This window comes from Dipodomys ordii, unplaced genomic scaffold, assembly GCF_000151885.1.
Source record: "Dipodomys ordii isolate 6190 unplaced genomic scaffold, Dord_2.0 Scaffold55, whole genome shotgun sequence".
Taxonomy (NCBI): domain Eukaryota; kingdom Metazoa; phylum Chordata; class Mammalia; order Rodentia; family Heteromyidae; genus Dipodomys; species Dipodomys ordii.
Genome location: NW_012267271.1, coordinates 1,847,642 through 1,869,353, shown reverse-complemented (window position 1 = coordinate 1,869,353; position 21,712 = coordinate 1,847,642). Strand labels below are relative to the sequence as shown.

The 21,712-nt window shown below is 52.3% G+C and overlaps 2 protein-coding genes across 2 annotated transcripts; one reads left to right on the top strand and one right to left on the bottom strand.

Annotated features, from left to right (window-relative positions):
• Nucleotides 1-3,220: 3,220 nt before the first annotated feature.
• Nucleotides 3,221-7,016, top strand: Rpl35 (ribosomal protein L35). Its single transcript, XM_013021391.1, has 4 exons — nt 3,221-3,327; nt 3,627-3,763; nt 4,850-4,931; nt 6,828-7,016. Exons 1-4 carry the CDS (start codon nt 3,325-3,327, stop codon nt 6,975-6,977), a joined length of 372 nt encoding a protein of 123 aa, XP_012876845.1. The 5' UTR covers nt 3,221-3,324; the 3' UTR covers nt 6,978-7,016.
• A 90-nt stretch (nt 7,017-7,106) lies between these two features.
• On the bottom strand, nt 7,107-11,746 carry Wdr38 (WD repeat domain 38). The gene is made up of 9 exons (XM_013021259.1): nt 11,543-11,746; nt 10,632-10,752; nt 9,404-9,520; nt 9,207-9,304; nt 8,483-8,563; nt 8,276-8,407; nt 8,042-8,191; nt 7,359-7,406; nt 7,107-7,252 (listed from the first exon to the last, which is right to left on the bottom strand). The coding sequence occupies exons 1-9, from the start codon at nt 11,744-11,746 to the stop codon at nt 7,169-7,171; spliced, it is 1,035 nt and encodes a 344-aa protein (XP_012876713.1). The 3' UTR covers nt 7,107-7,168.
• Between the last annotated feature and the right edge of the window lie 9,966 nt (nt 11,747-21,712).

Genomic DNA, 21,712 nt, shown 5'->3' with positions numbered 1-21,712 from the left:
GTCTGAGAAGGTCTTCCGACGCCGTGCTGCGACGTGAGCAGGAGGCCTGAGCCCTGGAGCCTTGAACAGCACCGCTGCACAGAGCGTGGCTGTGCCTTGCTCGTAGACGTGACCCTGTGGTTAAATAGCAGGCTCCAAAGACGTTTGAAGTGCTTCCAAGGAGCGACAAAACGCTGAAAGCGTTTTAACTTGAAGGTGTGGAGACCTCTGAGGATGAGGGACGAGGAGAGGATGTTTGTGTCCACCATGCTGGCGTGAAGTCGGCCAAGCAAGGCCCTTGTGCTGAGCAATCTCCGTGTGCCAGAGATATCTTAGAAGAATTGCCAGATCAATTGGTGGAGAAGTTAGCCCACCGTCCAGGATGATTAGGATGCTGGGAATTAGTTTTAGGGACTTTAACCCTTAGCTTTAGGCTAAAATGGGCCTTTTCAAATAGACTGTGATTTCCATTACATTCCCATATGATAATACTTCTTTTTTTTTGGGGGGGGGGGTCAGTCCTGGCGCTAGTACTCAGGGCCTGGGCGCTGTCCCTGAGCTTCTTTTGTTCTAGGCTAGCACTCTACCACTTGAGCCACAGCTGGTTCTCAAGTTCAAGGTCAGTGTGGGCTACATAGTGAGACCAATTGTTTCAACAAAGAAAAAAATCCTTATTATACTGTGTCTGGGTGACTTGAATGATGAGGAGAAAATCACCCAGTGTCTGATTTTCTTAGACACAAGGTAAGGGTAGTAACAGAAAAGCCCTGGTAATTCCAAGCAGAGCAGTAACATGATCTAAGTTCTGGCAAGTTTGAAAAGGGAATCTAGCAGCTATATTGAAAACAATCAGAGCTTATTTAGGAGGTGACAGGATATCAGGCCAAGATTATGCCCAAAAAAGGTGGGAGAATATTCTGAAAGCAGAACCCACAAGACTTGCTGATAGGTTAGATGTGGCGTGTAAGAGAAATGGGGGTCACAGATGACAAAGACATTCAGTTGGCCTTGTAGCTCAATGATAGAGTGTTTGCCTAGCATGCTGGAGGCCTGGGTTCAATCCCACCACCACAAAAATAATAATTGGCTGGGCAATGAAGGCTCATGCCTGCTCAGGAGGTTGAGATTTGAGGATCACGGTTCAAAACCAGCCCAGGCAGGAAAGTCCATGATACTCTTATCTCCACTTAACAAGTAAAAAGCCAGAAGTAGAGTTGTGGCTCAAGTAGTAGAGTGTTATCCTTGAACAACAAAAAAAGAAAGTATAGTGCCCAAGCCCTGAGTTCAAGGCCCAGGACCAGCATAAATAAAAAGTCTACTAGAACTGGAAAGTAGATAGCAAAGACCCTGTATACTGTTAGCCTTCTATTTAAAACTAATCCATGTAAAAAATGTTCTTTGTTCTTTTCCCCACGACCCTTCACCTCCTGAAATCCTGCCTCCATGTGGCTTGGAATAAGGCTCATGAATCCATGCAACAAGTATCCACCAGCTGGCCTGGAGACCACAATTAGGTGTTTCTCCTGCTAGGAAATCTCCAGGTTGGCTGTGGAGACAGACACCATAAACACATCATTTAATTCAGATGTCTGGGACTCAGAGATTTCAGGACACATGAGGAAGTTGCTTCCCTTAGGAGAAGTAGTCTCCCTGGAGGTGACACATGACAGCAGCAAGACAACCTAGAGCTCTAAGAAGTGACATGTTGGTGGCAATGGAGTGACACCAGAATACTGGTTAACATGTGCTAGTTGGAGTGAGAGTGAAACTGCCCAAACAGTAAAGCGTAAACACTTTCTGGGCTTTGATTAATTGAAGTTTTTGTTCCACTCTCTGGACTGGCATTAGGTCCTGAGTGGCACAGGTGGGGACACTGAGACCAGAGGTGGTAGCAGCTTCCTAGAGATGGCAAGTGTGCTATAGCTCAATTTTGGCCATTCAGCCATTTTTTTTCATTCATTTGGGCAGCTGAATCTGTGCTACTCTGAGTTAGACATAGGTTTACTGGGGAATTGGAAGGATGAGGGGTGGCACTCTATTATGCATCAGTCTTGGACTGAGAGCTTTATCTGTATCTTCTCTAATCCTCATAAGTATATCATTTTGCTAATGAGAAAACTGACTCAAGAGAGGGAAAGGGATTTGCCAAGAGTATCGAGTATTACCTGGTAACAGCTAGAATTTGAATCCCCATGGTTTTGCTAAAATATATATCACCAATGGCATACATTTGTAATCCTAGCTTCTTGGGAGGCTGAGGTCAGGAGAACGGCAATTTGGGTGGAAGGGGTGTGGTAGGACCTCTGCTCAACCAATGGCATATTCTAGCTAGTGGGAGCTGAGATGAGGAAGACTTAATTTCCAAGTCAAACTGGACAAAGGAATCCATGAAACCATCCCAACAGGAAATACATGGTGTGGTGGCATGGGCGGCTCATTCTAGGATTATGGTCTGCGGCAGAAGTGAAGCCCTTTTTCAAAAATAACCAGCTCGGGGCTGGGAAGGTGAGTCAGTGGAAGAGTGCTTGCCCCGCATGCATGAGGCCCTGGATTCTACTCCTCAGCACCACACAAACAGAAAAGGCCAGAAGCGGCACTGTGGCTCAAGTGGTAGAGCGCTAGCCTTGAGCTGAAGAGCTCAGGGACAGCACCCAAGCCTAGAGTTGAAGCCCCACGACCGAACAAACAAAAAACCAGCTCATAAAAGGGCAGAAGGTTCGGCTTACCCATAGAGTGTCAGTTTAGCAATTGTGAGGCCCAGATCAATCCCAAGTAGCACCAAAAAAGAAGTCTAGGCCAAGCTGCCTCCACCAGAAAATTCTAGAATCCAAACTCCGTCCTACCCCAAACCTTCTTTCCTATGGAGTGTGGTGGTTTACCCTGTAATCCCAGCACGGGAGCAGCTGAGGCAGGAGGATCGCGTGTTGGAAGCCAGCACCACCAGTCTAAAATCAAAACCCTCCCACTTATGCCCCTGGCTCCAGCCTCCAGCTCAGAGACAGGCTGGGTAATCTGCTAAGCTGCCCGAATGAATGAAATCAACAGACGACTGAATAGTCACATTTAAGCCCTAACTACTCCATTTCCGACTACTAGCTGCTCACTCCAGGACTCGATTTCCCTAAGGGTGCTGTCTCGGGCACAAAGGCTAAGCTGTGAAATGCTCGCGATAGAGGCGGGGCGGGATGAACCGCCGCTCTCCGGAAGGAAGAGGGCGGGACTAGAATCCCCAGGTGCGACGCCATTGGTTACGTACACCGCCACCCGGCAGTAGTTGCGGAGCTCACTCCCGCCTCTTCCTCTTTTCCTCCGACGAGGCGACGGCCGCGGCAGCTTCTCGCAGTTATGGTGAGGGCAAAGGGATCCGTCGCCATCCGGGGGCCGCTGAGTCACGGGAGTGGGTGGGGGCCGCGGGCTGAACTTGGGGGGTCTCGTCTGCCTGTCTCGTCGGTCTGTGAGGTGCAGCTGAGGACGGCCGGGCCCCGGGTTCGGGCCGCGGAGACGCGCGCGCCCGGCCCTTGAAGCTTCCCGTGTGCTGAGCGGGGTGGCGGCCCTGCCAGGGAGCCGGCCGGGACTGTGCCGGCCGCGGCGCCTGAGGGACCAAGAGGTCTCGCGGGGTGACTGACACTCGGACCTTTTCCGCGCAGGCTAAGATTAAAGCTCGGGATCTGCGCGGCAAAAAGAAAGAGGAGCTGCTGAAGCAGCTGGACGACCTGAAGGTGGAGCTGTCCCAGCTGCGCGTCGCCAAAGTGACTGGTGGCGCGGCGTCCAAACTCTCCAAAATGTAAGGGACCGGCGCGGAGCGGCGCGCGGGCCTGGGGAGCGACTGCAGGTCTGACGGGCGTTCAGGGGCCTGCTTGCGCACCCGTGGCACACGGGGGCCCAGTTTCTCGGGTGCAAGTTCCACTTCTCTTTCTCGTGTTGTTTTTTTGTTTGTTTTTAAACAAGTACTTAATGGACTGGTAGCTGCTCAAGGCTGGCACTCTACCACATGAGCCACGCCTCTGCTTCCGGCTTTTTTGGGGGTAGGGACTAGTCCTGGCGTTGAACTCAGTGCCTGAGCACTGTCCCTGAGCTTCTTTTGCTCAAGATTAGCACTCTACCACTTGAGCCATAGCTCTACTTCCGGCTTTTTCTGTGTATGTGGTACTGAGGAATCGAACCCAGGGTTTTGTGCATGCTGTGCAAGCAGTCTACCACTCAGCCACGTTCCCAGCCCCCACTTCTGCTTTTTGATGGTTCATTGGAGATGTCTCACAGACTTTACAGCTCACACAGGCTTTGAACCATAATCCTCAGATCTTAGCCTCCTGAGTGACTAGGACTGCGGGTATAGTTGGCATTTTCTCACTTTTATTTTTGTTGCTGGTGGTGGTGGTCTTGGGGCCTGAACTCTGGGCTTGGGCGCTGTCCTTGAGCTCTTCAGCTCAAGGCTAGTGCTCTACCACTTGAGCTGCCTCACCACTTCTGGCTTTTTTCTACTTATATGGTGCTGAGGAATCGAACCCAGGGCCTCATGTATGCAAGGCAAGCACTCTACCACTGAGCCTCCTTCCCACCCCCATTTTCTCACTTTTTAAAAACAAAGCAAACTTCATATTCACTGGACTGAGTAAGTGTGATCGTCAGACTGGCCCCAGTTGGCCTGGACTACAAATTTACATACCCTCCCCTTCAGATTGGCTTGGGTTAGTCTTCAGGTCTTTGATACTAACCGTGGGGTTCATTGGGAAGTTGCACAGGACACCTGCTAGCATGCTTGTTCTCACCTCTGGAACCAATGCTCTGCCCCATCATTGCTAGCTCTGAAGGACCAACCTCAGGGAACATTGTGTTTCTACCCATCCTCACTGACGTCTCTGTTTTGTAGCCGAGTTGTCCGTAAATCCATCGCCCGTGTTCTCACCGTCATTAACCAGACTCAGAAAGAAAACCTCAGGAAATTCTACAAGGTGAGGGAACTGCGGGTGTTGGCTTCTGAAAGCAAATTCTAGTCCTCTTAACAAGCAATCCTGCACTGGAATTTTGCCTGCCTGGAGAGAATGCATGTGTGTGTGTATTTGTACTGGGAATTGGATGCTGTCCCAGGGCTTTTTGGTAGTTGATTGGAGATAAGAAGCTGCCTAGGCTGGCTTTGAACCACAGTCCTCAGATTATAGCCGTGAGTTGTCAGTGCATAGCAACACTTGTGTTTTATTTATTTTTGTCCTGGGGCTTGAACTCCTGGCCTGGGCGCTGCCCCTCAGTATTTCAGCTCAAGGCGAGCGCTCTACCACTTGAGCCTCAGCTTCACTTCCAGTTTTCTGGTGGTTAATTGGAGAAAGAGTCTCATGGACTTTCCTGCCCAGGTTGGCTTTGAACTGCCTCCTGAGTAGCTAGTATTACAGGTGTGAGCCAGTGATCCCTGGTTAAGACTTGTCTTTAAACCCAGCTTTTCTGGGTGAATTTGGAGTGGCTCTGTGTTGTCTTGGGGTGCTGAAGATCAGATCCCAGGCCTTGTACACACTAGATGAGCACTTTACCATGGAACTATTTTGCTAAATATATGTCATTTCTTACTTTCCAGACGAAATAAGTCTAAAGGTTTAGAAATGAGGTTTTCCTGGGTCACCTACAGTCACCACAGAGTTGGCTGGGTGTTCTGGGAGATTTCTCCAGGCATCTGGATTCCTCAGCCTGGAATTTTGGCAAGCACTTTGTGATCTTGCTCTTTATGTCTGTGCTGTCAATATTCCAACAACAGCAGAAGACTGTTCACACGCATTTTGAACACTTGCTTTACTGGTAGGAATTGAATCACATGGCTGAAACTTGAGTAGAGCTTGTGGCACAGGTAGAAGACACCCCCCCAGCCCAGGATAGTTGGAGAGGGAACCAAAGGCCTTTTCTTTCTGTTGATTATCCAGGATAATCTCCTTTAATTGAAGTAATGAGGGGCTTTGATTACTTCTGCAAACTACCTAAATTGGTGTTGGTTGGCCCTACCAAAGCTATAATGTGGCTAGGCTGCTGCCACCTGCAATGTGTATATACATTCATGTAAGAGAATACATCTAGGAGCTTTCCTTAGGCTCTGAGGGAACCATCAGAGACAGTGTGGCAGTCAAGGAGGTGGAACTTTCTATAGTGAAAATGTCTTACGTCACACCAAAACCCTGCCCATGTGTGCCTGTTTCATGCTAAAGGTGGCTATGGTGACTGAGGAACTAAAGTTAATTTGGATGGAGCAAAAACGCAGGGCCTCATGTGTGCTAGGCAAGTACTCTACCACTGAGCTCTGTCACCCCAGGGAGAACTGGGGTGTTAGTGAAAATCCTCCATGAAGGTTTGTGTGCCTAGTGGCTGCTGTTTGGACAGCAGTGTTCTAGGTGTGTTAGGCTTGCCCTCACCCTACACTCGCTGCTGTTTGTGCTCTGCTCTGTAGCTGTAGCCAGGGTACTTGCTGTAGGTGGCTCCCTCTCCCTGCTCCAGTCCTGGTTCTGTGTTCAGTCTTGATTAAGTCTGCTTTCATCGTAGCACCAGCACCCAGAACAAGGCCTTGTGCTTGGAGGCGGGAGTGGGGTGGACAAAGATATGTGAGACTATCAGGTTAGGGCTCAGTACCTGTGTCTGCAAGGGCTTGTTTGCACCTTCCTCTGCTCTCCTGTATAGCCTTGTGAAGGAGTATTACAGAACAAGTGAGGGAGCATGGAGCCCTTTGACCTCCTGGCCCTGGTTGGGGGCACCCTGCTGAGTACTCAATGTCACATACACCTCACAGCAGTTCAGCCTCCCAGCCCCCTGTGCACTCAAGCATCCTGACCCTATTTTGGTGCTCAGATTCCTTCATTCTTCTGTCTATATCACAGGGCAAGAAGTACAAGCCCCTGGACCTGCGGCCTAAGAAGACTCGAGCACTGCGCCGGCGGCTCACCAAGCATGAGGAGAAGCTGAAGACCAAGAAGCAGCAGCGGAAAGAGCGGCTGTACCCTCTGCGCAAGTATGCGGTCAAGGCCTGAGAACGACGCCACAACAATAAAATGAAAACCTGGCAGGTGTTCCTCTGTACTTGCTGAATGACAGGGTGTGGGGTGGGCTCCTGCCATTGGCCATGGGGGTCTCATTGTATTCAGTGTCCTTGAGCCTATGGTACAGAGCTATCCTGCCGGTGTGCTCTTGGCAGGACTGGGTGACTTAAGCAGTGGACTTGTCATATGTTAGCAGCAGTTCCAGACACAAAGAGTTTCCCGTCGGGGGTGAAAACACAGGAATGGGCCACATCCAGGGATCCTTGCTAGAAACAGTATCAAGCTCTGAGTTTTCAATTCCTACTTGCCCGCCAGGTCCCTTGTAGGGTCAGAGTTTTGCTGGTCCCTCAGGTGCTATAAACACAGCCTTACCTTCAGGCTCTCAAGGAGCTTTCCAGTCTTGAGGTCCCAGACTTTTACCTGGAAGTAAAAATGAAAACGCCCACGCCTTTCTACTTAGGCTGAGATCTGGAGGATTGTGGTTTAAAGTCATCCCTGACAAGCTAGGAAAAGCACAGCTGGGTTGGGCAGGGCACTGGTGGCTCGCGCCTGTAATCCTAACTACTCAGGAGGCTGAGATCTGAAGATCATGGTGGTTCAAAGCCAGCCCAGGCAGGAAAGTCGGTGAGGTGCTGTGGCTCAAGTGGTAGAGCCTTGAACCGAAGAGCTCAGGGGCAGTACCCAGGCCCAGACTTCAAGATCCACAACTTACAAAGCCAGAAAGTGGCTGTGGCTCAAGTGGTAGAGTGCTAGCCTTGGGCACAAAGAAGTTCAGGGACAGCACCCAGACCTTGAGTTCAAGCCCCAGGATTGGGGGCATGGGGAGGTGGAACTGGAGGCACATGACATGGTAGAGGGAGAACAGCACATGGGGTTTAAGCCCTGAAATAGAGTTGTACCTGCAGAGCCACTGGTTGGGACTAGTGTGTCTTATGTGCCAGCCAATGGGCAGTACTTTGGTCTTGTCCACTTCTAGTTAGGACAGGTTAGGTGTGTGAACATGTGGAGAAGGTGCTTGGTGTGAGGAAGGGCTGGGGCAGGCCTGATTGCCTTACCGTGCGGGAGTAGCCAGCACTGGCCAGCTGCAGCTGATCAGGAGAGAAGGCCAAGCTCTTCACCCAGGTGGAGTGGCCCTTGAGGTGGAGGAGCAGGCTGTTAGTTTCAGGCTTCCAGATGCAGATAGTCTTGTCCCAGGAGCCAGATGCCTGTACAGACAGTCAAGGCTGGATGCTAGGCTCCCAAATGGGCTGCATCCTGTTAAAAGTTGCAGGGCCAGCCAGGAAGCTTACCAGGAGGCCAGAGGCCGAATAGCATAAGCAGCTGACATTGCCACGGTGACCTTCTAGCTCCTTGTGAAAAAAGGTTGGGGTTCCCACCCGCAGGTCCCAGATGCAGACACTGGAGTCCCAGGAGCCAGTGGCCTGTTGGTGGGCAGTGACCATGAGTGAGGGGCTTCCCTGGGGCCACAGGGCAGGGTCAGGTGCAATTAGGCTCACCAGGCAGTCAGCACTGGGGGAGAAGTCACTGCTCTGGATGCAGTCCTGGTGCCTAGGTAAGAGGCGCAGTGTGCAGCCGGACTGAAAATCGGAAGCAGTGGGAGGCAGTTGTGGGGCCTGCAATCAGGTCAGGCCCTGTCTTTCCAGCATGCTGCCCAACCCAGGGCTGCTCCACAGCTGGATACAAAAGTAGAGAAGGGGACTAGGAAGGTGGCTCAGTGGTAGAGCGCTTGCCTTGCATACATGAGGCCCTGGGTTCGATTCCTCCACAGCACATAAGCAAAAAAACCCTGAAGTGGCGCTGTGGCTCAAGTGGTAGAGCACTAGCCTTGAGCTGAAGAGCTGAGGGACAGCACCCAGGCCCAGAGTTCAGGCCCTATGACTGGACCCAAAACAAAAAAGTTGGAAAGGTGGCTAGGTGGTAGAGTGCTTGCTTTGCATGCTTAAGGCCCTGGTTGGATTCTTCAGCACCACATAATCAAAAAGCCAGAAGTGGCACTATGGCTCAAGTGGTAGAGTGTGAGCTGAAGAGAGGAGGGACAGCGCTTGGGCCCCATGATAAAAGTAGAGAGGGATTCTGGCTGAAACCCTGTGCAAAAGCCCAGTGTGGGGAGGCCTGGAGGTAGATGTGAGTCTGGGGAGTGGGTATGAGCCTTGGGGGACCACTGCACGAGAGGTGTGGAAGTGGACAAAGCCCTCTGCCAGGCCTCAGCTCTGCACATACCTGCACCTCAGAGAGCATCACCCGCTTGTCCCAGCCACCCGATGCCAGCAGCCTTGAGTCAGGGCTGAAGCTCACAGTTTCCACGCTCCGCTGGTGACCTGCAGACCCAGCCCAGGGCAGGCATGTGTCACAACATGCTAAGTCCACAAAGGAGCCCTGTCCTGGCTGGGGCTCCCAGGCCTGCATTGTCCACTCACCTCTCAGCACCTGCACACACTTGGCGCTGGCCACATCCCACAGGCGGATGGTGCAGTCTCTGGAGGAGCTGGCAAAGAGATGGCCATCCGGGGAGAAGCGGCAGAACTTCACTGGGCCTGGAGCAGGGAAACAACTGCCCTCCCCTCCTGTGCTTGAGCCCACCCCTTGCCCACCGCTGTAGCACATCGCCCTTCACCCCTCCCAAAAGCAGACAACCCCCAATCCAATTTGCCCAAATCAAATGCAGGCAGTTCTTTCCAGAAGCAACTTAGCCTAGCCTGAGTTTACTGCTTTCGGGCTCCTCAGCCTGGACCTGGCCTCTCCACAGCGTACCTTGGTTGTCCTGCACTCAATCTTCCCTGGGTCTTTTTGTACCATTCCTCTAGGTATTAAACTTCAGGTTTGAGTGCTATCCCTGAAGTTTTTGCTCAAGGCTAGTACTCGACCACTTGAGCCACAGCTCTACTCCCCACCTTCTTGGTGTTTAATTGGAGACAGGAATCTGGTTTTGAACCGTGACCCCCAGAATGGAAGGAAGGAGAACAAGCTGTTGAAAGGCATAGTTTTTCTGTGGTTTTTTTTTTGGGGGGGGGTGTTGTTGGTTTTATAGGTTGTGGGGTTTGAACTCAGGGCCTGAGCACTGTCCCTGAGCTCTTTTTGCTCAAGACCAGCGCTCTACCACTTCAGCCACAGTGCTACTTCTGGTTTTCTGGTGGTTAGTTGGAGATAAGGTCCGGGAATGTGGCTTAGCATGCATGACGTCCTGGGTTCCATTACTCAGTACCCAAAGAAAGTGACACTGGCTCAAGTATTAAGAGTGCTAGCCTTGGGCAAAAGAAGCTCAGGGACAATGCCCAGGCCCTAGTTCAAGCCCCAGGACTGACAAACAAAAATCTCAGACTCCTGCCCAGACTAAATCTCAGCCTCCTGAGTAACTAGGATTACAGGCACGAGCCCCAGTACCTGGCTAGTTTGTTTTTCAAGACAAAGTTATGGCATGAACATGAATCGTAGTGTGAGTTGCACTTACCATCACATGGAACTATATATTTAAGCCAGTTAATGTGGTAAAAGTTGTTCATACTCCAGGTCTGGTAGGGGAAGTCCTAGCCCTGCCCCTGTCTTGCTCTATGCCCTGCCTCCATATAAGAAGCCAATGAATTGAGCTCTGCAGTGTTAGCCCAGGCCCTTTGGCCTCCATCTCCTGGTTACACTGCAGAGCCCCACCTGTGTGGTCAGCCATCTTCCACAACAGCCTCCTGCTCTTGGTCTCCCAGCCATAGACACAGCCATCCTCTGAGGCTGTGAGTAGTATCCGGTGGTCAGGGGAGAAGGCAGAGCAGTTAACCTGGAAGCATAGCACAAAAGTAGCCCCATTCTGCGGCAGGAGACACCTGTCCCCTCTGCTGTCAGATACTCCTGTGAAGGCCCTACACTGCCCAGGAGTCTGAGGTGGGAGCTTGGACTCCAAGCCCACTTACCCTCCATAACCTTGTAAACTTGAACCTGGAGCTGGAACCCAGAAGCTGAATGGATACAAGCCCAAAACCTGCTCTAGCCCCTGAGTCTATCATTTTTGGAGCCAGAGCCCAAGAACACTGAAGGTGAAGGCCTTGTGAGAACCAGAGTCCAGCAAGGCATCATTGGCTCTCGCCGGCAATCTAAGCTACTCAGGAGCCTGAGATCTGGTCATCATGGTTCTAAGCAAGCCGGGGCAGGAAAGTCTGAGACTTTTATCTCCAGGAAACCAGAAGTGGACATGTTCAAGTGGTAAAGTGCTAACCTTGAGTGAAAAAGCTTAGGGACAGCCGGGTGCTGGTGGCTCACGCCTGTAATCCTAGCTACTCAGAAGGCTAAGATCTGAGGATCGCGGTTCAAAGCCAGCCCGGGCAGGAAAAACCGTGAGACTCCTATCTCCCAATAAACCACCAGAAAACCGGAAGTGGCGCCGTAGCTCAAGTGGTAGAGCGCTTGCCTTGAGCTGAAGAGCTGAGGGACAGCGCCGAGGACCAGAGTTCAAGCCCCACGACCGACAAAAAAGAAAAAGAGCCCGTTCTGGACACACACACACACTACATACACTACAGAGAGCCACAGAAGACCGCAGGCCAGGAGTGCAGAGCCGGCAGGGCCCTCACCTCCCCTCGGTGATGCCCAAAGAACTTCACTCTCCCCACGGCCAGCATTCCTGAGGCCTGCTCTTCAGGGCCGCCCGGCGGGCTCCGTTGTAGGTGGTCGTTCGGCCCGCGGGCAGGGCCAGGCCTAGGACCCGGTGGCAGGGCCAGGCCTAGGACCCGGTGGTAGGTAGGGCAAAGAGGAAACTGTGGTCGAGCCGTCGCCATGGCAACCAGGGCGGGGCGCGCAGCCACAGTGGAAGCCAAGGGGGAGGATGACGGAGAGCGACGAATTTCAGCCTTTGGAAGGTGGAGTCGCCGCCGGGCCGCGGAAGAAGACGGTGGTGCAGCAGGAGGCCGCTAGAGGGCGCGCCTGGCCCGCGCACCGCCGGCGGGTCCCAGCCGCCGCCGCTCTAACCGCGCCCCCATCGGCGCCACCGGGAGCACCGGCTTGGCCGCGCAGGACTCCAGAGTCGAGAGCCTGGTCCACGGCAGGTGCCCGAGGGGAGAGGGGAGGACAGGGCAGGGCATGGAAAGGTAGGTGCAGCCGCTGCTGTCCTGGTTGCCGGCCGCCAGCGTCTGCACTGGCGGCAGGGCTGGCGGAGGCGGAGTGGGGTGGAGCGGCGGGGGGAAGATCAGGAAATCTAGACTAGGAGAAGCAGAGGGACCTGCCCTGTGTCTGGAGATGGACCCAGGGCTCAGCCCTCGGATAACTTGGGTGTGCATTGGGACACTTGGTTTAGATACCATGTTGAGGTCCCTGACTCAGTGCATCAGGGAAACTGAGGCCCCAGAAGGACCACCGCACAGTTACCCAGCACCTCCGTGGTACAGCTGAAGCCTGAACGCAGCCAAGCCCCAGCACCACAGGACACCCCCCCCACACACATCCATCCACCCTCGGAGAATTCCAGGCCCCTGGGGCCAGGCAGGGCAGCTGGGCTTTGGGAGCTTCAAATTCAAGGGTTCCCAGCGGTGACTCACGCCCCTCCCCCTGTTTACCCCTTTGCCAGAAACTTCTCACGAGATCACTTGTATTTCTGCTCTATTTTAGGCCCTAGACAGTCAGGCGGGCAAGTGGGGGCGACAATGGCGGCTTTGAGGCGGCCCCACCCCCATGGCACTCCCAGAGGGCCTAAAGTCAGAAATCGCCTCCTCAGAAATCGCCCCGACGGGCTCCCAGGAAAGCTCTCCAGAACAAGAGCCTCAGGCCGCTCTGCTCAGGCACTACCCCCACCACAAGCCCCATCTCTGGACATGTTCCTGTACCTGGTTGAACTGACAAGGACAAGCAAGCCTTTGACTTTGAATAAGGACAAAGCTATATATACTCTGGGAGGTGCTTTCCCAGCCCCAGAGCCCTCCTAGTAGACCTTGTCCCTCAGGCCTATGACACCCCTCCAACCCCATAGAGTGGCGGCCTCTGAAGTCTGCTGCTATGAGTACTAGGACACTGAAAGTCTCATAGACTTTCCTGACTGGGCTGGCTTCAAAACATGATCCTCAGATCTCAGCCTCCTGAGTAGCTAGGATTACAGGGTAAGCCACAGGAGCCTGGCTATGAGACTCTTATCTTTATTAAACTACCCAAAACTCCAGAAATGGAGTTGCGGCTCCAAGTGGTAGAGCTCTAGCTTTGAGCAAAAGAAGCTCAGGAACAGTGCCCAGGCCCTGAGTTCATACTTCAGGACAAGAGGGGTGGTGGGTAAGGAGGGGGGGGGAAGGAAGGAAGGGAAAGGAAGAAAAGAATGAAAGACTTTCCTTTGTTCCCTCAGCTTAAATTCACAAACAAGCACCAGTGGCTCATACCTATGATCTTAGCTACTTGAAGGCTGAGATCTGAGGACCATGGTTCAAAGCCAACATGAGCAGGAAAGTGAGTGGGATTCTTCTCTCCAATTAACCAGCCAAAAAAGCTATATGTGGAGGTGTGGCTCAAGTGGTAGAGTACTTGCCTTGAGTGAAAAAGCTCAGGACAGTGCTCAGGCCCTGAGCACTGAGTTCAAACTCCAGTACTCATATAAAACAAAACAGCAACAACAAAATAGACACAAAGCCCCCAACTGAGCCCTGTGCCAGTGGCCTATGCCTGTAATTCATAACTACTTAGGAGACTGAGATCTGAGGTTCATGGTTCAAAGCTAGCCCAGGCGAGCAAGTCCATAAGACTATTTTCTCCAGTTAACCACCAGAAAACTAGAAGTGGTGCTGTGAGTCAAAGTGGTACGGTGCTAGCCTTGAGAGAAAAAGCTCAGGGACAGCACTCAGGCCCTGAGTTCAAGCCCTAACACACACACACACACACACACACACACACACGCGTCTCAGCTGCTTCCCCAAGTTCATCAAAGGACTCCACACCCCAGAATACTTGTGATGTAGACACATCAGGGGGACTCTGTGCCCATCAGAGGGAGAAGGTGCCAGTCCTAAGTATGGGCAGGGGCCACGCCCACCTGGTGTGTCTCTGGGACGCCTGACGAGGTGCTAAGTTTGGTGGGAACAGAGGGATCTCCCTGGTTCAGGCCCTGCCCAAGAGACTGGGAAACCCAGCCACTCCATCCTTCAGGCTGTCCTGGTATTGCCAGGCCCCATACCAAACTGGCTTTTCACACGTTTTCTCATCTCCAAAGGCATGCCCATAGGCCTGGACCAGCACACACATCACATAGAGCTCACCTCTCTCAGCAAGACAGCCACAGACAGCCACAGAAGCTCTTAGAGACATCAAGGCATACAAAAGAGAACTCTTCATTTCTTAAGCCTCTGTGCACATGGGATCAATGTCCAAAGACAAGCAAGTCTTTGGGAAAGTGCTGCAAATCCCTAAAGTGCTGAACTCTGGGGGAGGAGGAGAGACAGCCAGGGCAAGACACTCAGGACCCTGAAGAGTGCCAACTCTGGGGACGTGAGACGTGCCATTTGAGCACCAGTGTGTCATTGTTTGTGAAGAGCTCCCTGGCTATCTGGCCCACAACTTGTCCCACAAGTCCTAAGCAGTGTTTGGAGCATCGTGTGTGGTCTAGGAGGTTACATAATGCCAGGGCTGGGCAGTGTTTTCTGACCAGGGCCCCAGGAAGCAGGAAATGCTGTTTTATGGCAAAACAGGAAGAAGAAGGTATAGAAGGCGGGTGCCCTGGCTCCTGCCAGCTCCCAGTTCCAGGCTCTGAGGTCTCTCGGGTTCCCTCCAGGGAACTGGCTTACAGTAAGCCAGGCTTATTTGGACAGAATTCCTCCTCGTGCAGAGTGAGCTAGGTAAGTCTGGGGCCCTTGTCACCTAGCTTCACTGTCACTGGGAGATGATCCCTAAAGCTATGTCTTTGGGGCCACTTTTCCCTTTTCCGCAGCCCCTCTAGTCATTTGTAAGAAGGATCCCACTCTCCAGGGAGCTATACACAATGCCCTGAAGCCACATGTGTTGGAATACACTCTGATTTTTCCTTGTCCCTTCTGAAGTATGGGGACAGAAACAAGCAACACCCTCACATGGCCTGGCTAGGCCCAAGTTGGAGGCCATCTTCCTCTCTAGTTTTCTAGACGCTCTCACCCTGGCTGCTACTTGCATCACAGATTCTTCAGGAGCACCCTCAAGACCAACCACGACGCGACCAAATGTCATCGCCTTGGCTCCCAGCTGCCTAGCGAGTCTTGAAAGCATTGTTAGGAGGCCTACTTCTACCACACAAAGCATTCATTCTACCGCTATAACAGCTGCAAAGCTATAAGCTGGACTTGTGTGTTCTAAATCCAAACTGGGAGAACAATGATCCATGGGGTAGGACGAGAGAGAGAGAGAGAGAGAGAGAGAGGGAAAAAGAGAGGGAATGAGAGAGAGAGAGAGGAGGGGGGAAGGAGGAGGGAGGGGGGATGGATACCCTGTAGCCTATCACTAGAGACCTTTCCTATCCATAGACCAGCCCATAGGCCATGGGGTAAGTAGGGGGCACATTCCCTTAGAAGAAAGCAGTGAATCTGTGTGTGTGTGTGTACTAATACTGGGCTAATACTGATATGAATACTAAGACTCAGGGCCTAGGCACTGTCCCTGAACTTTGTCTGTTCAATCCTAATGTTCTGCTACCTGAGCCACAGCTCCACTTCCAGTTTTTGGTGGTTCATTAGAAAAAAGTTTCACATCACAGGTTTCTATCCAGGCTAGCTTGGAACTGTGATCCTGAAATCTCAGCCTCCTGAGAAGCTGAGATGACAGAGTGAGCCATCAGCACCCTTTTTTTTTTTTATTGTCGACTGTGGGCCTTGAATTCAGGGCCTAGTCTCTGAGCTCTTTTGTTCAAGGCTAGTGCTGTATCACTTTGAGCCACAGTGCCACTTCTGGTTTTCTGGCAGTTAATTGGAGATAGGAGTCTCATGGAGGGATGGGTGGGAATGTGGCTCAGTGGTAGAGTCCTTGCCTAGCATGCATGAAGCCCTGGGTTCAGTACCCAGTACCACATAAATAGACAAAACCAAAAGTAGTGCTGTGGCTCAAGTGGTAGAGTGCTAGCCTTGAGCAAAAAGCAGCTCAGGACAGTGCCCAGGCCCTGAGTTTAAGCCCCAGGACTAGCAAAAAAAAAAAAAAAAAAGTCTCACAGACTTCCCTACCCATGCAGACTTTGAACCACAGTTCTTAGATCTCAGCCTCCTGATTAGCTGGGATTACAGGCATGAGCCACCAGTGCCTGGCTCCTATTGTATTTTCTTTTTATTTTTTATCGGTCGTGGGGCCTAAACTCTGGGCCTGGGCACGGTCCCTCAGCTCTTCAGCTCAAGGCTAGCACTCTACCACTTGAGCCACAGCACCACTTCCAGCTTTTTCTACTTATGTGGTGGTGCTGAGGAATTGAACCCAGGGCCTCAAGCATACAAGGTAAGCACTCTACCACTGAGCCACCTTCCCAGCCCCTGTATTTTTCTTTCAATTGTGGGTTTTTGTTGTTATTGTTGGTTTTGTTGTGTTTCTGGATTTTTTTTGTTTTTGTCTTTTCTTTTTTGGTACTGGGGATCAAACCCAAATGTCGCATTTGCCAGGCAAATACTTTGCCACTGAGCTACATCTCAGCCCCCTATTGTTTTGTTTTTATTGTGGGGCTTGAACTCAGCCTGTTGAGCCACAGCGCCACTTCCGGTTTTCTGGTAGCTAGAGATAAGAGTCTCATGGCCTTTCCCACCCAGGCTGGCTTTGAACTGCAATCCCCAGATCTCAGCCTCCTGAGTAGCTAAGATTACAGGCATGAGCCACTATTGTGTCTTTAGTCTGGTTTTATCTGTGAGTTATTCTGTTTGAGTAGCAATGCAACCCAATGCCACAGGAACTCAAGACAAACAAGACCTGACCCTTGCCCCTTTCCCAGCATGGGCCCTGACATGTGACCAGAACTCTCTGGCCGGGGATTGAGCGCACAGGCCTCAGCAGGCTTCTCTCACACTCTGGTGACTTCCACAGAACATGCTGAGCGCCTGGGCCCAGCTCCAAGCAACAGATGCCATGAGCCACCAGGGTTCTGATGCCTGGGCCAGATTTGGGAATGGAGCGAGGGGTGGGGCAGGGCAGAGCTGGCAGGCCAGTCAGAGGGGACTCTATCTTAGCTGCTTAATTCTTTGTTTAATTACTTAATGGTCCTGGACACAGAGATGGTAAATAGTCTGAGGACAAAGCTGTGACCTGCTAGTCTGAAGCTGAGGTCTCTGTCCACACTCAGAGTTCTACTGGCATTTCCCGGCCCTGCCAGAGGGGTTATCCCTGGGGGTGGGTTGGTCCCCTGTCTGGCTGACTTCATCCCTCTCCCAGTCCCTGTCACCTTGCTACACAGCTCTATTGCTAGCATGCAAGCCAGAGTTTTCCATTACATTTTAAAACAATTGATACTAGGTGCTCGTGGCTCATGCTTAGAATCCTAGCTACTCAGGAGGCTGAGATCTGAGGATTGCAGTTCAAAGCCAGCCTGGCCAGAAAGGTTCATGAGACTCCTATCTACAGAGTAACCAGCAAAAGGCTGCAAGTAATGCTGTGGTTCATATGGTAGAGCACCCACCTTGAGTGAAAGGCTCAGAGACAGCGCCCAGGCCTTCAGCTCAAGCACCCGGACTGACACACGCAAAAATTTATATTTATGTATTTTATTTTGTATTTTTTGTCGCTCGTGGGGCTTGAACTCTGGGCTTGGCTACTGTTCCTGCGCTCTTCAGCTCAAGGGTAGTGCTCTACCACTTGAGCAACAGCGCCACTTCTGTTTTTTTTTTTTTTTTCCTGACGGTTAATTGGAAATAAGAGTTTCACGGACTTTGCTGCCCAGGCTGGCTTTGAACCATGATCCTCAAATCTCAGCCTCCTGAGTAGCTAATTACAGGTGTGAGCCACCGGCACCTGGCTAAAATATTTTTTTAGTTATATGTTCACTGCGTGTGCATGCATGTGTGTGTGTGCACGTGTGTGTGCACGTGTGTGTGCGTGTATGTGTTGTGCGTGTGTGTGTGCGTGTATGTGTTGTGCGTGTGTGTATGTGTGCGTGTGTATGTGTGTGCATGTGTATATGTGTGTGTGCGTGTGTGTGTGCGTGTGCGTTCGTGTGTGTGTTGCGTGTGTGTGTGTGCGTGTGTGTATGAGTGTGTGTCCGTGTGTGTGTGTGTCCGTGTGTGTATGTGTGCGTGCGTGTGTGTACATGTGCGTGTGTCCGTGTGTGTGTGTGTGTGCGTGCGTGTGTGTGTGTGTGTGTGTGGAGACTGGCTCTAGGAGGAAAGAGGCATGAGCTCCAGGACAGGAAGAAGGAAAGATAGAAGAGCAGGGTCAAACCTCCTGCTCTTCTCTTCCATTCTGCCCAACAGCCCAGCCCTCCCCTGGTTCCCGTGGAAGTGGAATCCAGAAGCGCCATTTCAGAAACCATTGAAATAGAGACAAGGAAAGCCCCTAACCCAGTCCAGGAAACAAGGGGCCAGGAGTGACGCCCTGGATGTCTGTGGTCATCTGGTCAGGTGCCACCTGGGCACCCCAGGTAGGCCAGAGAGCAGGGCTGTGACCATGGCGCCCAGGCCATAGTGCCAGTCAGTCCCCGGGGCTGGGTGAGCAGATTCTTCCATCTGTTTCTCCTTCCCCCTCTCTTGCTTGCAGAGCCTTGCTCTGACTTGCTGAGCCTCTCCTTCTCTTTGCACTGGCTGAGAGAGTACAAGGAGGGCATTGACCTTTGTCTAGCAAAATGGGAGCTCTTCCTGAAGGGAGCAATACAAAGCAGGAGGAGAAAGTTCTGGAAAGGCCCTGGGAAAAAATCACAGAGCTTATTCCTGGAGCACTTGGGAATGGGGTGTGAGGGCACTGAGCCATCCAGAGGAGTCTATGGAAGATAAGAATTAGAGGCTGGGAGAGGGAAGGATACATGATGGAGGCCTGGAATGCCTGGCTGGGGGCGGGGGAGGGGGAAAGGTTGAAAATGTGCTGGACTGTGGTTCTCAAAGTAGGTGCTCTGGGACCTGGAGAGTGCCTGAAGAGTTCTCAGAGCTTCCTGGGGAGCTGAAGAGAGCCTGGAATGAAATGTGGGGCTCTTGGCCTTGATCTAGCCAGCTGACAGCAGTGGGTGGGCAGCCAGGGTGGGGCAGGTGGCAGGGGCTGGGCTGGGCTGGCTGGCAGAGAGGATGGGCTGAGTGCTAGGGCCCCCAGATGGTCCTCAGTGCCCTGTGCTCTGGTTCTCTAGCTTCCTGGTCTTCCTCCCTCCACCCCCAGGGCCACTAAGGAGCAATAACAAAAACAACAATAATAAAAACCAGGGGCTGGGAAGGTGGCTCAGTGGTAGAGTGGTTGTCTTGCATGCATTGAGGCCCTGAGTTCGATTCCTCAGCACCACATAAGCATAAAAAGCCGGAAGTGGCGCTGTGGCCCAAGTGGTAGAGTGCTAGCCTTGAGCTGAAGAGCTGAGGGACAGCACCCAGGCCCAGAGTTCAGGCCCCACAACCAACCAAAATAAATAATAAATAAATAAACATCATAAAAACCAACTGCCAGGTGCTGGTGGCTCATGCCTATAATCTTAGCTACTCAGGAAGCTTAGATTTTTTGTTTTTTTTGGTCAGTTGTGGGGCTTGAACTCAGGGCTTGGGTGTTGTCCCTGAGCCTCTTTGTGCTCAAGGCTAGTGCTCTGCTACTTGGGCCACAGTGCCACTTCCAAGGAGGCTGAGATCTAATGATCCTGTTTCAAAGCCAGCCCAGGTAAGAGTCCATGAGACTCCTTTTGTTGTTGTTGTTGTTGTTGGTTGTGGGGCCTGAACTCTGGGCCTGGGCGCTGTCCCTCAGCCCTTCAGCTCAAGACTAGCACTCTACCACTTGAGCCACAGTGCCACTTCTGGCTTTTTCTGGTGGTTTATTAGTTTCATGGACTTTCCTGCCTAAGCTGGCTTTGAACCGCAATCCTCAGGTCTCAGCCTTCTGGGTAGCTAGGATTACAGGTGTGAGCCACCGGTGCCCAGCCCATGAGACTCTTATCTCCAATCAACCACCAGAAAACCAGAGGTGGTGCTGTGGCTTCAAGTGGTAGAGTGCTAACCTTGAAGGAAAAAGAAATAAAAGAAGCTCAGGAACAGAGCCCTGGCCCTGAGTTCAAGCCTTATGTCCGGCAAAAACAAACGAAGCCCTAACCCTCCCGGAATCAGGCAGGGAGCTATGCACAGCACACTAAATCATACATAAGGTGCCCGGTGCCCCGCCAGCCAGGGAATGGTGGGAGCAGGATCAGAGGCAGGACATGGATGAGGGTCTGTCCTCCCACAGTGCCTGCCCCCCCCCCCACAGCAGAAGCAGGTGAGGAACAGCTGCTCTAGGGTCCCATCCCCAGACACAGCCTCTGCAGCCACGAGCCCCCTTCTGCCCGCCTGCCGCTAGACTGCCCTGGCCACACCTGTGTGTGCCTGTGGAAACCTGACCCGCCCAGCGCTGCCCTCCAAGAGACAGCTGGTGATAGGGGTTGGGTGAGTGGGGGTGGGGTGGGAAACAAAGCTCAGGCCCCGGGAAGTGGAAGCTGCCAGGGCAGGCCTGGCGATCAGCAGTCTCTGCTTGCTGTGTGACCTGGAGCTCTTGGTGAGGCCTCTCTGGGCTACCGTGAACTAAGTGTAGACCGCCAGTGGGCTCCTGGGTTCATTTGTTGTCACCTAGGCCTTCACCTTGTTGCCAGAAGGCTTGGGGATCCCAGGCTGGTGCTGGAGTCCCTCTGGGTCTCACTGTCCTGGTGGAGAAATGGACGAGTTGTAGCAGCCTTCCCTCCTCCTCGCCCCCTCCCTGAGCTGAGCTGTTTCCATGGCCATTTGTGTCCGGCGCCAGGGGACTGATGTTTGCCCAGCTGCCCCCACCCTTGAGACCTCAGGATAATGGGCCCCTGTCAGCCCCGGGGGCCAGGCGTCTGGGGGCAGAGGCAAGAAGCCTTCTTCAGTCTGTCTGGTATTGTCCTCCTCTTCCCGTCCAGCTGGGGATGGAAGCCTTTGTGGTGATTTCCTCTGACTTACTTCCCTTTCCAGAAGCTCAGCCTTGGTTGATGACCATTCTAAGTCCCAGCAGCCCCCAGCCTCAGTTTCTCCTTCTGCCAGGCATAGCATCCTTCCACATCTGGTTTCAATCGTTTGGCATAAACCTCAGTTTCCTCATCTGACAAATAAGGGCATTCGTTGAATTAACCCAGCCTTGCAGGCAACTGAAAACCTGAAGTGTACAGGCTTGGCACATACTATGTGCTCAATAACTAGCTCAGCTTAGATAAATAGCTCAGGAATTATCGGAGAGGACTTCCCCTTGTCCCACAACCCGGCAGCTGCCCCATTCTTAGGCCCCAAATGGGTCCTCCCACTGTGTGTGTGTGTGTGTGTGTGTGTGTGTGTGTGTGTGTGTGTGTGTGTGTGTGAGCACCTGTACTGAGGTTTAAACTCAGGGCCTGGGGACTGCCCCTTAGCTTTTTTGCTTAAGGATGGCATTCTACCACTTGAGCCCCGCCTCTACTTCTGACTTTTACTGATTAATTGGACACAAGAGTTGTAAAGACTTTTCTGCCAGGTCTGGCTTTGAACTGTGATCCTCAGATCTCAGCCTCCTGAAAGCCACCAGCACCCAACCTCTCCATTGTTTCTTTTTTGTCATTCATGGGGCCTGAACTCTGGGCCTGGGCGCTGTCCCTCAGCTCTTCAGCTCAAGGCTAGCACTCTACCACTTGAGCCACAGCACCACTT

Excerpts from the sequence above, each read along its gene's own strand:
- Rpl35 (XM_013021391.1), top strand. Across the intron at positions 3,764-4,849 it reads GCGTCCAAACTCTCCAAAAT|CCGAGTTGTCCGTAAATCCA; the intron begins GTAAGGGACCGG and ends TCTGTTTTGTAG. Across the intron at positions 4,932-6,827 it reads ACCTCAGGAAATTCTACAAG|GGCAAGAAGTACAAGCCCCT; the intron begins GTGAGGGAACTG and ends TCTATATCACAG.
- Wdr38 (XM_013021259.1), bottom strand. The coding sequence starts at position 11,746 with ATGGCGACGGCTCGACCACAGTTTCCTCTTTGCCCTACCTACCACCGG. Across the intron at positions 8,564-9,206 it reads TGATGCTCTCTGAGGTGCAG|TCCGGCTGCACACTGCGCCT; the intron begins GTATGTGCAGAG and ends TCCGATTTTCAG. Across the intron at positions 8,408-8,482 it reads CCCCCAGTGCTGACTGCCTG|GCCACTGGCTCCTGGGACTC; the intron begins GTGAGCCTAATT and ends GCCCACCAACAG.